The sequence below is a fragment of the Lucilia cuprina genome, chromosome 4 (assembly GCF_022045245.1).
Source record: "Lucilia cuprina isolate Lc7/37 chromosome 4, ASM2204524v1, whole genome shotgun sequence".
Taxonomy (NCBI): Eukaryota; Metazoa; Arthropoda; class Insecta; order Diptera; family Calliphoridae; genus Lucilia; species Lucilia cuprina.
The window spans coordinates 7265679-7279032 of record NC_060952.1 but is presented as its reverse complement, the minus strand read 5'-3'; the positions used below and the strand labels follow the sequence as shown (position 1 = coordinate 7279032).

The window sequence follows — 13354 nt, the reverse complement described above, 5'->3', positions numbered from 1 at the left end:
ACAAATAATATGAGTAATAGCAGTTTTGAGTAAACAAATAATAGGTGCGAAAAATTAGGCGCACAAGAAACAAAAATCCTTTTTTTAAATGGTTAATATTTTTTTAATCATTTTACACCTTTCAGATGTTATTTAACATCGACAATCAAAGTCCATTTTGTGTTTAACCATTTAAATTTTAAAAAACCAGTTGTAACAATATCTAGTATATTAAGGCGGAAATTAACAAAATTATTTAAAGGTGTTTTCAGAGTGTTTATTAAAAAAAAAATTCCATAATTAATTTCCGAATGTAAAGCTTTTTGTAAAATTACTTTTAATTGTTGAACACAATAACAAGGAAGATGTGTAAGAAGTTAAATTCTTAATAGTAACATAATTAAAGTTTAGTTTATTATATTGTCTATTTTATTCTCATTCTCTAGTACATTAAACGTTTTAATGAGTTGAAATAAAGAAATCAAAAGTTAATTAAAATAATTATGTATAAATTGGGAAGGGCAATGAATTGTAAATTGCAGTTCGGGTGAGGTAAAACTATTTTTAACAGATTCGTATGAAACTAATTAATTTTATTCGGTACAAGTTCACTGTACATTAACAGTTTTTAATAGATAGACCCTACTAGTCCCAATAAATGCAGTGGAACTGAAAAAAAGTTGGTTAATCTGCGGTTGGATATATTAACCCAACCCTGGACGCTGTGTAGATTTTGTATTGTACAGTCAGTGAGAAATAAAGTAAGGAAATGTTATTCTCAAGCATGAGAACCTTTTTGTCTTAACCAAACCTTACTTTTTACCTAATCTGAAGTTGCAGAGGCATCAAAACTACAAAACTTGTTGTAAAAAATGTCATACCACCAACTGAAAACTTTTACAAGTTGATATACATGTCATGTCACCTAACAGCTTCTAGACGTTAGCATGGATTATGCAATAAACACAAAACATTCATAAGCGACTTCAGATCTTATAAGTTTAAATTTTTATAGCGTTTAAATCCGTTGTACCGTGTTGTCAGTTCTTACAACGTTGTCAGTAAAATGTTCAGAAAATGTCTAAAAATCGTCTGAATATACAATTTTTCTTTTGCAACGTTGTCAATATTGCAAGACAAAATTTATAAGTTGACACTGTTAAAAGACATTTTCCGCACATTTTACTGTCAACGTTGTAAGATCTAAGTAGTCCTTCAATTCAGAATGTCTAACAACACAAAGAGATGAATCACAAATTATCTAAGACCTGGTTCACACTGGGAAACTTTTGTTGAGAAACTTTTGATTTTGTGTGTAAGAGAAAGAGATGGTTGATATTTCTATCTCTTTCTCTCAAAAATCAAAAGTTTTCCAAAAAAAGTTTCCTAGTGAGAACCAGGTCTAAGCGGCCGTAACTTCAACTGTTTCATTATTAACTCTTTTTATATCTACCGAAATTTGCAAATTTGGGGTTGTTTTGTTATGTTGGCAACATTCTTATCACAAGAAAAGTCATCGTAACCTCCATGGGTATGTTTTCCCAGTCAACACCTGACAACTGATTTTCTGTCGCTCGTTTGAAGTCATGTTCGATAAAGTGGATAAATTAAATAGTCATACAGTTTCCGTCCAAGCACAATTGGCAATTTCAATTTCACAAATGTTTTAAGACAAATATAATTTCAACAAAGTATATATATAAGTTGGATCTTATGCTATCTAAATAGGTTAATATAAATTATTAACTTTTTGATTTTTACTTTATGGATGCACAATCGCAGATGGAACCTCAAAGGACATGCTTGTCAGTAACAAGAAAAAACGTTAATCTATTTTGGAAAATCCATTAAAGGTTAAAGTTGTAATAGAAAATCTATAGCACCACCAAAACTGAAATCGGGTGGGAGCTACAGGCATAATTTATACTTGGTATTATCAGCGACTTTAGTTATAATTCACAGCGCTTTTAAGTTTTTAGTAGTTGACATCACTGAACAATGCCACTAACTGTAAAATGTAAACAAACTCCCTCCTACTTTGAGGTAAAAAAAAAATATCCTCAAATCAAAAATTGAAATTATGTTACAAAATAAATAACACATTTATAATACCCATGAATTAAATAAATATTAATTTAAACACAAAAACAAATTATTAAAACATAAAAAGCGTTAAATTTATATGTATAAATTAAATAAAAACTATAAAAAGAGTAAAAATAATAAATATTAAATAAAAAGAAGAAGTTCAATAAACTTACATTGTCTCACAATCAGACCAACTAAAATGGCGTTTAATTTTCTCAATATCCAGTGTAGATGGTTGCTGCTGCTGCTGTTTAGACAAAGCCAACGATGAAGACGACAACGTTAAAGAAACTTTCCTACGAGCCATTATTATTCTTCTGTTTTACTTTTGATTATTTTAATTTGTTTAATTAACAAATATATTGCAACAAAACAATAACAACTTTATTTATTCTTCACTTTTAAACTTTTTTTATTTATAAAAAAAACACACAAAAACACAAACACTGGTTGATGGGTTTGATGCTACTTTTTAACTTAGATTTTTCATTTCTTTTAGAAAATTTTATTTAAAAGAAATAAATCTTATTTATTTTTGTTTATTTAATAAACAATATAGGTATGTATTTATAACAATGAATTTGTTAATATTTTTTTATATATTTATACGATTTTTCTACGTATTAAACGAAATTCGACGACGCGAAATGTAACAAATAGAAAATGAAACTGAAAGTGATGATGATCAAAAGCCAGAGCTAAAGCTAAAGAAAAAGCGAAAACGAAAACTAAAGCCAAGGCAAGTGAAGTGAAGTAAAGTCACAAGTCAATGCAATGCTAACAACAAAACCAACAACATTAAACGTAAACGAAAGAAAGAAGAAAGATACCAAAGTGAAATGTATCTACTACATGCAACAACTATAACAACAACAACATCAACAGCAATGTAAGAGTCTTCATGTTATTGTTTATAACACTGTTGTACTCATGCATTGCCAACATACATAACTTTGTTTGTAAGTTTGTTTGCATGTGCTTTGGGCTGGAGATGTGAGTGGGGTAAATAATGCAAAATGATTGAAAGATAAAGAAGAAGAAACGAAAACCGGTGCAAAAATACTATAAAATTAAAAACATAAAAAGTAAAAAAAACAATATTGGGGAAATGCAAAAACAAATTAGAAAAAGCAAAAACAAGACAACACAAATTAGCAGAGTTATAAAAGGAGCAAAACTTGAAAGAATTATTATGAATTATTACGAAAAATTAAAAAATAGAAAATTGCATTAGAATTTAAGTTTGTACAGATATTAATTGCGATAAATAGCAATTAAAATAGGTAGTGTTTTGTTATTTAAATCACAATTGAAATCAGCATTATGTATTTTGAAAAAGGATCAATAAACTATCTTAAAAAAAACTTTAGACCTTGAATAAGCATAAATTAAACATTTAGCAAAAGAAAATTTTTAAGCTATTAGATTTTAAATCAATAAACATAAATGCATTTTAAAATATACATATTTATTGATTTGCAGAGAATTTTTTTTTTTTGACGTCTAAATGCTGCGACATAAATAAACAAAATAGCGAATGATGGAAACGCAGCTGTATACTATTGAATCCAGGGATGGCAAAATTGGTACGATGGTACTTTTTTTGATACTATTTGATGTACAAAAGTACCGTGATACTCCCGAGTCTTATTTGAATCTTTCAGGGCTACAATATCCGATTATCGTTTAACCGGTAGTAAATCTGTCTGTTAAAATAATTTTTTTGTATGGGAAGTTTCAATAAATCGTTTTGAAATAACAAATATATTTAAAAATATTTTTAAAATATTTTTTTTGGCACTTTTTCTCGAAAATACATCAAATAAAAGTTGTAGGAAACAGCTACTAAAGTACTCTCTAACTTCAGTAGCTGTTTCTCTTCAATATTATCAGTTGAATCCCTGAGACTATGTTAGACGCTTCTATAAGTTTAATCAGCGCTGAGTTCGAATATTATTTCATATTTTCTCCATCACATCTGGAATCTGGAATAATATATCCTGAGTTTTGAGAAAACGCAATTTTGTTCCCTTTTCGAGAATTTATATCAGCGCCATTAGTGTTTTAAATATAACATTTTACAAAGTACAATTTCGATGTAATATTTGTATCGTAGCATTTCCTGGGAAAACTTCATCAAATTATATCAAAGATGTTAACATTGAAGGACGGACACCACATCAACATATAGCATCCATTCCAATTTATAAATATATTTCAGAAATTACAAACTTTTAGCAAAAAAAAACATAGCATGTGGAGAGGACATGGACGACGAATGCCACTGCCAGGCATTCGTCGAAGTTAGATCCAAGTATCTTAGAAGTGATGTTATTCCGGAAATAACATTCCTGACTAACACTGATTGGAATAATTTATTCAGTTCCTTTTTTTCATGATAAAGATTGTGGCCTAATTGCATTTCTTCGAATTTGATGTAGTACACATTCTCCTATCAACCTAACCTAAGTACTTTGAGATCCAAAAAAGTACTCTCTGAAATATTTTTTGATACTGAAACAAAATCTCTTTTTCCATCCCTGATTGAAACCTTAAGTGATACCCGGGCCCGTTTGAAACAAAAGTAATAACTTCTTAAATGCGAAAATTGGTAATCAAAAAATGAATACTTTCTCTTGATTACAGAAAACTTTCACCGAGGATTTCAATTCCCATGAATTGAAAAGTACCAAACTGATTTCACTCCTAAAGCAGCAATATGAATTTTCCAAAATGAAAATAATAGAGAATCTAAAAATATTCCAATGAAACCCAAAATCTAAAGGTATTTTAAAAAAGTTTAAATTCCTTCAAATATCAACCAATTTCATATAAACAACTCCAACTATCAGTGAGAGTATTTAAGTTATTAAACAACAAATCACTCAAGCATGCACCTTACAACCATGGTAATAATGTTGTAAAATCATCAACGACTTTAATGTAACGCTATTCATGCACTAGTTGCTTCTACTATAGAAATTTCCCGTACTCACAAGATATTTCGACCATTACCTGGTCTACACTATGGAGCTATGTTATGTTAGCAAATAGTAACACACAAAAGACACCACATATTTGTTAAATGCATAATAACTTAGACATTTTTGTTATAAACTTGCAACAAACTTGCTTCTCTTTTTTTGCACTCATTGGTTTATAAACACATGAACTCTCTTTGTTAAACATTGCAACGCGTTGCTTAGATAATTTGTGGCATAAATATTAAGTCAATATTTTGTAGCAAAACCATAAAACACATAATTTTTTTTATTAAATCAGGAAATACACAAACAATTAACGTCATAATTGTTAAATAATAGAAAATTTAATTAACAATTTAAGATTAAAGTAAGAAAACATGGATGAAAGTGTTCATTCTAAGGGTTCAGCATCTGAAGATGAACCTTTAGTTCCCGATGATTTTGATGAACAATTTTATAAGGATTTATTAAATAAAATACCAGAGGTAGGATTTAAAATATATGAATATATTGTTTGTAATTCTATTAAATCTTTTTTCCAGATTACCAAAGTTCTGCGTCAAAAGGATTCTCAAAATAATGCCGATAATGTTCAACGTTTAGTGATTTGCAGTAATCGTTTCAAATGCAATTTAAAACTGGAAAAATCTAAATGTGAGGACTTAGAGCAGGAACTGAATAAATTAAGGAGTCAGTTGTCAGATGCTCATAAAATGACCCAATTAGATCAGGATACCATAGCTCAATTAAGAGAAGTTATAGGTGAGTACAACTACATCATACAATTTTCAAAATTGAATAAGGATTATTTTAATTTTAGTTAGTTAGTTAGTTAGTTAGTTAGTTAGTTAGTTAGTTAGTTAGTTAGTTAGTTAGTTAGTTAGTTAGTTAGTTAGTTTGTTAGTTAGTTAATTAGTTTGTTAGTTAGTTAGTTAGTTAGTTAGTTAGTTAGTTAGTTAGTTAGTTAGTTAGTTAGTTAGTTAGTTAGTTAGTTAGTTAGTTAGTTAGTTAGTTAGTTAGTTAGTTAGTTAGTTAGTTAGTTAGTTAGTTTGTTAGTTAGTTAATTAGTTAATTAGTTAGTTAGTTAGTTAGTTAGTTAGTTTCAATAAATTTAGATTAATAAGCACTGATTCTTTTAAAAACATATTCACTTATTCCCAGAGAGTGCTTGGCGTCAAAAAGACGCTGCTCACATACGAGAGCAAACGGCCCAAGACGAATTGGTTAAACTTAAGGAAACGGTGGAAGAGCAGCTGCATACGATTAAATCGTTAAGTGATACCCGAGCCAGTTTAAAACAGTGAGTAAAAAAAATTACTTTAACAATTAGCAAAATGATCAATAATCATTTTAACAGCCGACGAGATGAAAATAAAGAGAAAGAGAATCTTAAAGCCGAAATACGGGATCTTAATAAACGTCTGCAAATGCAACGAAATTATACCACCGAATTAGAGACCATGAATCAAACTCTAGAGGAGAAAAATAAAAACTTAATTAAAGTTTTAGACGTAAGTAAAAGTATGGAGTAAAAAACTGCTAAGGGCAAAGACCTCTCTTGATTCCCAAACAAAAAGAAATTATAGCGAAATGATTTGATTATATTCTCTTGAATACAGGAAACTTCCACCGAGGCTTTCAATAGTAAAAAACGCATCGATACCCTAACGAAAGATTTAAATCAATTGAAATGTGATGAATTGAAATATACCGAACAGATTTCTCTCTTAAAGCAGCAATACGAAAAATTAACCAAAATGAAAGTAAGACAAAATCTACAGATTTTATCTTTAAAAACCAATATGGAACATTTAAATACCCAACACAATGCCACCTGCAATAAATTGGCCAAAGTAACAGTGGATCTGGAATATGCCGCACAAGAGAGAGATAAAAATAAAAGAGACCTAACGCAAAAATTAAATATATTAAAGGTATAAGAATAAGAAGTATAAAATGTGAAAAATAATTTGATAAAATTGTCATTAAAAGGTAAGAGAAGATGAAATTATAAAATGGAAACAGGAGAATGCCAAATTGGCCAAACTGCAAGATAATGCCTCCAGGAAGTACTGTACATTGGAGGAAACCCGCAAAGAATTTGAACAAGAGAATTTAAGACTTAAGTGAGTTAAGTATAATGTTTTTTTTCTATAACAGAAATTTCTAACTCTTGTAATTCTGAAGGACCCAGCTTAATACCCAGGATAAAGAATTTGAAGCCATGCGTCGGGTAGTGCAACAATTTGAGAGAAACAATAATAATCTTATCAAGGAAAGAGATGCCTTAAAAAGTGACCTTTTGCAAGAGCAAAAACAAACAGAAGAGCTAAGACAAGTGATACAAGAAACACAACATGAAATACGTTCTCTTAGAGACTCACTACTCATAGAAGAGAGAAAATATAAAAAACTAAAAGAGGAAATAACGCAAATTAATATGGAGAAAAACAAAAAACAAGATGATATACAAACATTGTTAGACAAAATGGATGCATTGCAGAGTAAGTAGCAGGAACTAATTTTATTTGAACTGTAATTAAATTAAATTTCATTCACAGATAAAATCCATTTAAAGGAATCTTATGAATTGGAACTAAAACGTACTATTAGTGATCTAGAATCCCAATATGCCAAATTAAAGACACAACATGATGTCATCATTAATGAGAGCAATGCACATTTACGTGCTATACAAACTTTAAATGAGGATAAAACCAAATTGAAATTTTCCATTGAAAATCTACAAAATGCCATTGAAACTCTCAAAGGCAAAGTTAGCTATAGAGATGGTGAAATTGGTAAATTGCAACTGCAAATCGATAAAATGGAAAAAGAGCGCCGATTACTTAAAAATGATCTACGTAATGCCCAACTCAGCCAACAGCAAACAAAAGCTGAATTGTATGAGAAACGTAAAGAGAATGACACCTTTTGCAAGGCACAGCAGGATGAAGAGAAAAAACTGCAGCGTCTTAAGAGAGAGCTAGACAACATGATCAATGAGAAAAACTCCGTGTGTTCAGCGCTCACCAAAAAGGAAGAACAATATTATCAGCTCAAGGTAGAAATGGAAAATTTACAAAGATCCCATGATTTGCTGCAAGCTGAATTCTCTCAAAATCGGGAGGATATGAAACTAATGAGAACTGAAATAAAAAATCTAGTAACAGAAAGAAATGTTTTGCGTAAGGATCGTGAAAATGCAGCGGATTTAAGGCATGAAATGCTACAAATGCATAGAATGTTAAATCAAGAAAGAATTAAGGCAAGAGCTTTGCAGGAGGAAATGATGACGCCCATGAATATACACCGTTGGCGTAACTTAAGAGGAAAGGATCCAGAGAAAAGTGATCTTATAAATAGAATACAAATGTTAAGAAAGTGAGTATAAAGAAAAATATTATTTTTTAAAGGGAATTAATGGAAAATTTTAAACTTTTTTTCAGACAACTATTAAATTACAATGTGGCCAGTTTGGAGCAGGAAAGAGCTTTAAAAGAATCCCAAAGACTATATAATACCTTAAAGGAGTTTATTGTTAAACTGCCCAGTATTAAAATCAAGGCTGAATTAAATGAAGTTAAGGTAATTCATCGAATACTTATTTATAAAATATTACATTGCAATTGTCTTTTCTAGGCCACTCTAACACGCAAAAATCGCAAACTTAAAGCTCTCAAAGCCGAAATTGTCACCAAATCCATTGAGGAAAAATCGAATGCCGTTGAAGTTGAAGATTTGAAAACAAATCTTTGCAAAGTCAAGAATCAATTGCTGCAAGAGCGTAAAACTAAACAAAGACTTCTAGAGGAGAGACAAGCCATCATGCAAATGCAGGTTCAATGTCTGTCGGCACCACCTCAGCTTCAGGTCACTTTTAATAATACCATAAAAACTTCAAATGGAATTTAATGAAAACAAATATTTTTTTATTAAAAAAAAACCTTAAAAATATCTCCAAATTTTCTATTTATTTATCGATGGGCTTTTTATTAGTTTCATTATCTTTTAGATCCTTTTGGTTGGCTTCACTTTTTTGCGAATCTCCTGAAGCGCTAAATACACAATCTATATAATTTTCTTGACTTGTATAATCGTTAATTTCCGGTCTGCTGGTATTAACTGTGCTCACATCACCAGCACCACACAATTGTTCTTTAGTTAATTTCAGTGTAGCCTTAAATTCTTCTATTATACATTCTCGGGCCTTGAGCTCAATTTCATCTATGGCCAATTCAGCATTAAGAGCTTTAAGTTTTTTGAGTTGTCGTTTATTAATGCGCTGCAGAAAAAAGTTGATAGGAGAAAACAAAAGAAGAAAACGAAAAAGTTAGTTATGGAACTGGATTTAAGTATTTCACCGCGCATTGTGCTCATATCATATCGGTACTATCCAACACCTGGTAAAAATTTTCGGATTAATATCTTTTAGCAAACCCCTGGACCCAAATATCTTCACATTTTAATGCGATTTTTTGAATTATAATCGGACTAAACGTCTAGATATTTGTTCCCGTTATTTTTGACATTCCGATACTCAACAATACGATTTCTGATACGTACGTCATTGTTGTCTGCTTTATAAATTTATTCAAAATCCACTTACTTGTGTTTCCACTAATTTCTGTTTAACCTTTGTAGTCGGCATGTTTTCGACGATTCTCTTTAAAGTTTCCGAAACTTTATGCGATTCCTCCAATTGTCGTTGCAGATTGGTTTTTTCAATTTCTTGTTTTAAAGTGCGCCTAAGAAATTGGAAAAATAAATAAAGATTATAAAATTCCTTTAATTTTAGTTAATTTTAGGAATTTTATCGCGAACAAATTTTTCGAATAGTTCAGAACTTAAAAGAGAGAAAAGATCTACTACAGACACTTAAGCAAACAGAACAACATTAATATTGGCGGAGAAGTCTCAAAATCTTTATAAAAGAGGTGATAACTTTCGTTTAAAAAAAAGTGGATTTTTGTAAGATAAAGAAATATTTATTTGCAAAGGATCGCGAAATAATTATAATTTATATATCTATTTTAAAACCTTTCTCACCTTTGCAACATTTGTACTTTAGCCAACAATTCAAATTTATTAGGATCTTGACCTTTCAAAATACGCCAACGATGAACACCCGTAGGAGTTTTAGCGTCTTCAGTTAAAGATCGCACTCTAACACGTTCTTGATTAAGAGATCTTTGCAAACGTATGATTTCCTCACGCATATTAGCCGTACTTTTCAAAGCCCGTGACAAACACTCACGTTCAGTTTGTAAATTGGTGATCTCCAGTTTAAGTAGACGTATATCTTCAATTCTTTGGTTATATTGGGTTTGTCCTGAACATAAACATAAACGTTCGTTAGTAGTAGTCCCTACAGTTTCCATATATATTTTCCTACCTTGATCCAAAGCCGTTTGTGTTATACTTAGTTTCTCTTTGAGCAGAACAATCTCATCATTTCTTCGCACCATTTGTAGTCCTATTAAATTCTTTTCCTTTCTAGTTTCATCTAAATCTTGTGATATTTTCATAAATTTCAATTCATCATCCGATATGGTTTTTAGAAGATTTTCATTTTTCGATTTCATTTCTTTCAAATCCTTACGCACACTCGCCAAAACGTTTTCGGTATTTTTCAATTCGGATTGTAGTTCTTTTTTGTCATTATTCAAGCGTTCTATGCGCAGATTTAACGAATTGATTTTATTTTGATTTGCTGAGATTTCATTAGTTAACTGGGTGATTTGATGGGTGGTTTTCTGTTGGGAGGAAAACACTTTTTAGAATATGTAGAATATTAAAGATTTAAATTTATCTTACAGTTTGCAGTAAACGGAAATTATCTCTTTCTTGCGTACAGGTTTCTAGAGATCTTTGAAGAATCATTTTTTCCGAATGTACCGTCTCCAGTTGTTTTTTCATGTTTATTAATTGAAATTGCTTTTGTTGTAGTTTTTCACTTAAATCAGTGACTTGATCGGTTTTTAATTGGATTTGATCTGTAATAAATAAAAACACATTAAAAATAACTCAAATCCAGTTATGTTTGCACTTACCCTGATAGTACTCTATCTTCTCATGCAAAGTCTCTACTTCCTGAGCCATTTCATCTCTTTCCTTTTCAGCTTTAGCAATATTTATCTTTGCCTCATCCAATTTGACATTTAATTTATTAATATCCAAATGTAAACTATCTATAGTATTGCTCTGCATCATAATGCTATGACGTAGATCGGCAATTTGATTATTCAATTTGACAATATCACTGCGCAAGTTATCACGCTCTCTTTGTATATTATCCTTTAAACGACGAAGTTCATCAAATTTTTGAGCAGAATTTAAAAGATCCTTTTCCAATGAATTAGTCTGATTTCTAAAACAGAATTATAATTTAATATTTTTTCGATTAGTTTTATACAATTTAAATCTCACTTATATCGTACGATATCCTCATTTAAACCATTATTTATACGATTAATTTTGTAGAGTTTCGAAGAAACTGCACTATGATCTTGTACCGATTTTTTATATTTATTATTGAGCTGAGTGATCGTGTTACATTTGACTTTATCCTCTAAACGTAAACTTCTAATAAGTTCCTCAGTTTCTTTTTGTTCTTTGTGTAACACGACTATATCATCTTCGTATTTTGCCAGCTGTTTGAGATGTAAAGAATTGTCGTTTTTTAGCTTTTCGGCCACTAATTTTAAACGATCATACTCGGCTGTTTTCTTGGCTAATTTGGAGTGGGTTTCATTAAGCTAAAGAAAAAAACAGAAATTTTGTCATAGTTGTGATCTTACTACGATTATCCTAAGATTGATATTAGTGTAAAATAGGAAATCTCATGCGAAAACTCGTATCATTAGAATCCCATATTTCCAGAACATCACTACGTATCGATATTTAAGAACAACATTACAATATTAATCATACGTTTAGCGATCTCTCTTTGCATTAGTAGATCGCTGAACGATCTTTAATCTACCTGTCAAAAATCCCTCTATTCAAATCAATCCCACTAACCTCTCTTAAAGTTGAATCCAATTTAATTAAAGTCTTATTATTTATATCCTTTTGATCTTCCAAATTATTAATCAATGTTCGTACTTTCGTATCCAAACTTTGTTTTTCAGCATCCATGACTCTAACGCGAGTACCCATTTTATTAATACTATCCACATGATTGTGTATAATATATTCTAAACTCTCGGAATAATAACGTTGCAATTGTAAACGCTTCTCCAAATCGATTACTTCGCCATTAATGCGATCACGCTCGCGTAATATAATATTTTTATATTTCGATAAATGGCCAAATCTTAAAATTGGGCAAATGTGTAATAATTTACCAATAAATTTAAAATTAAATTTAAAACATAATTACTCGGCATTTTCATCTTGTTTAGTTTCTTTGTTTTCGAAATTTTCACATTTCACCAGAACTTCTTGGAATTTTTCTTGTATTTCCTGTTCGCGTGTTAAAGCAGCATCGGACTCATGCCAGGCATCACCTAAATACTCATAATATACATGTATAAACTTTTTATTTTATATAATCTATTTATCGTATATACTTAAAGCCTTTTTTAAGTGTTGCATGGCTTCTTCGGAATTAGCGGTTAATTCCAAGGCTATTCTTAATTTTGCATCCGCTTGTGCCACTTGCGGCTTAAGCTCTTCATTTTCCTTAACTTCTTCCACATATTTGCGATGCAATTTGAATATTATGTCAGTATATTGTTTTATTTTAGAAGCCTCGAAAGTACGTCCTCTTTCCATTAACATTTGTATGATCTTAATATTATTTGCTATAACCAAGTCGAGATTGCTATAAGATTTCATTATTATATTACCTTATTAGCTCTGGCAAAAAAATCCTCATTTAGATCTTTTATTAAGTCTAAATCTTTTTCAACTACGGACATTAAAGAATCTTGTAATGGTGGCTCGGGTTCGGGCTCTGGTTCTTTTTTCTTTTTATCTTTTTTATCCTTTTTTCCATTTTCAGAAGCAGTTTTTTTTGGTGGCATTTTGTTGGTTTTGTTTTATTAATCGTTTTATAAAATATGTATGTTTATTTGAAATTTTATTTTGTTAAACTCCATTTTGTCAACAGATCTACAAAAAATAGGGTTCCTCAAAATATGTACAGTACATACATATATATGTTCTAGTTCAGTTCTAGTACAGTTCTAGTTCAGTTCTAGTTCAGTTCTAGTTCAGTTCTAGTTCAGTTCTAGTTCAGTTTTAGTTCAGTTCTAGTTCAGTTCTAGTTCAGTTCTAGTTCAGTTCTAGTTCAGTTC

The 13354-nt window shown here is 30.3% G+C and overlaps 3 protein-coding genes across 4 annotated transcripts in view; 1 reads left to right on the top strand and 2 right to left on the bottom strand.

Annotated features, from left to right (window-relative positions):
* The window catches only part of LOC111675680 (ABC transporter G family member 23), a 68514-nt gene extending 65994 nt beyond the window's left edge, over positions 1-2520 (bottom strand). The window contains exon 1 of one of the 2 annotated variants that reach the window (XM_046950871.1): positions 2241-2520. In XM_046950871.1, coding sequence (XP_046806827.1) covers positions 2241-2374 — 134 coding nt within the window. In that variant the 5' untranslated portion in view covers positions 2375-2520. The remainder of the gene's footprint in view (positions 1-2240) is intronic. The other variant, XM_046950870.1, reaches the window with a different exon arrangement.
* A 2617-nt stretch (positions 2521-5137) lies between these two features.
* LOC111675681 (cilia- and flagella-associated protein 58) lies at positions 5138-9010 on the top strand. Its single transcript, XM_023436489.2, has 10 exons — positions 5138-5536; positions 5594-5813; positions 6213-6351; positions 6409-6562; positions 6671-6985; positions 7044-7177; positions 7239-7555; positions 7613-8435; positions 8501-8639; positions 8694-9010. The coding sequence occupies exons 1-10, from the start codon at positions 5429-5431 to the stop codon at positions 8964-8966; spliced, it is 2622 nt and encodes an 873-aa protein (XP_023292257.2). The 5' UTR covers positions 5138-5428; the 3' UTR covers positions 8967-9010.
* LOC111675682 (cilia- and flagella-associated protein 58-like) lies at positions 8943-13147 on the bottom strand. The gene is made up of 11 exons (XM_023436490.2): positions 12905-13147; positions 12626-12845; positions 12436-12562; positions 12075-12369; positions 11481-11809; positions 11105-11421; positions 10869-11047; positions 10447-10807; positions 10101-10383; positions 9661-9799; positions 8943-9336 (listed from the first exon to the last, which is right to left on the bottom strand). Exons 1-11 carry the CDS (start codon positions 13079-13081, stop codon positions 9025-9027), a joined length of 2739 nt encoding a protein of 912 aa, XP_023292258.2. The 5' UTR covers positions 13082-13147; the 3' UTR covers positions 8943-9024.
* Positions 13148-13354: the final 207 nt, after the last annotated feature.

Coding starts and splice junctions, on each gene's coding strand:
- LOC111675681 (XM_023436489.2), top strand. CDS start 5,429: ATGGATGAAAGTGTTCATTCTAAGGGTTCAGCATCTGAAGATGAACCT. Junction 6,986..7,043: donor AAAAATTAAATATATTAAAG/GTATAAGAATAA, acceptor TGTCATTAAAAG/GTAAGAGAAGATGAAATTAT. Junction 7,556..7,612: donor CAAAATGGATGCATTGCAGA/GTAAGTAGCAGG, acceptor TTTCATTCACAG/ATAAAATCCATTTAAAGGAA.
- LOC111675682 (XM_023436490.2), bottom strand. CDS start 13,081: ATGCCACCAAAAAAAACTGCTTCTGAAAATGGAAAAAAGGATAAAAAA. Junction 12,563..12,625: donor ACACTTAAAAAAGGCTTTAA/GTATATACGATA, acceptor ATGAGTATTTAG/GTGATGCCTGGCATGAGTCC. Junction 12,370..12,435: donor AAACAAGATGAAAATGCCGA/GTAATTATGTTT, acceptor CCCAATTTTAAG/ATTTGGCCATTTATCGAAAT.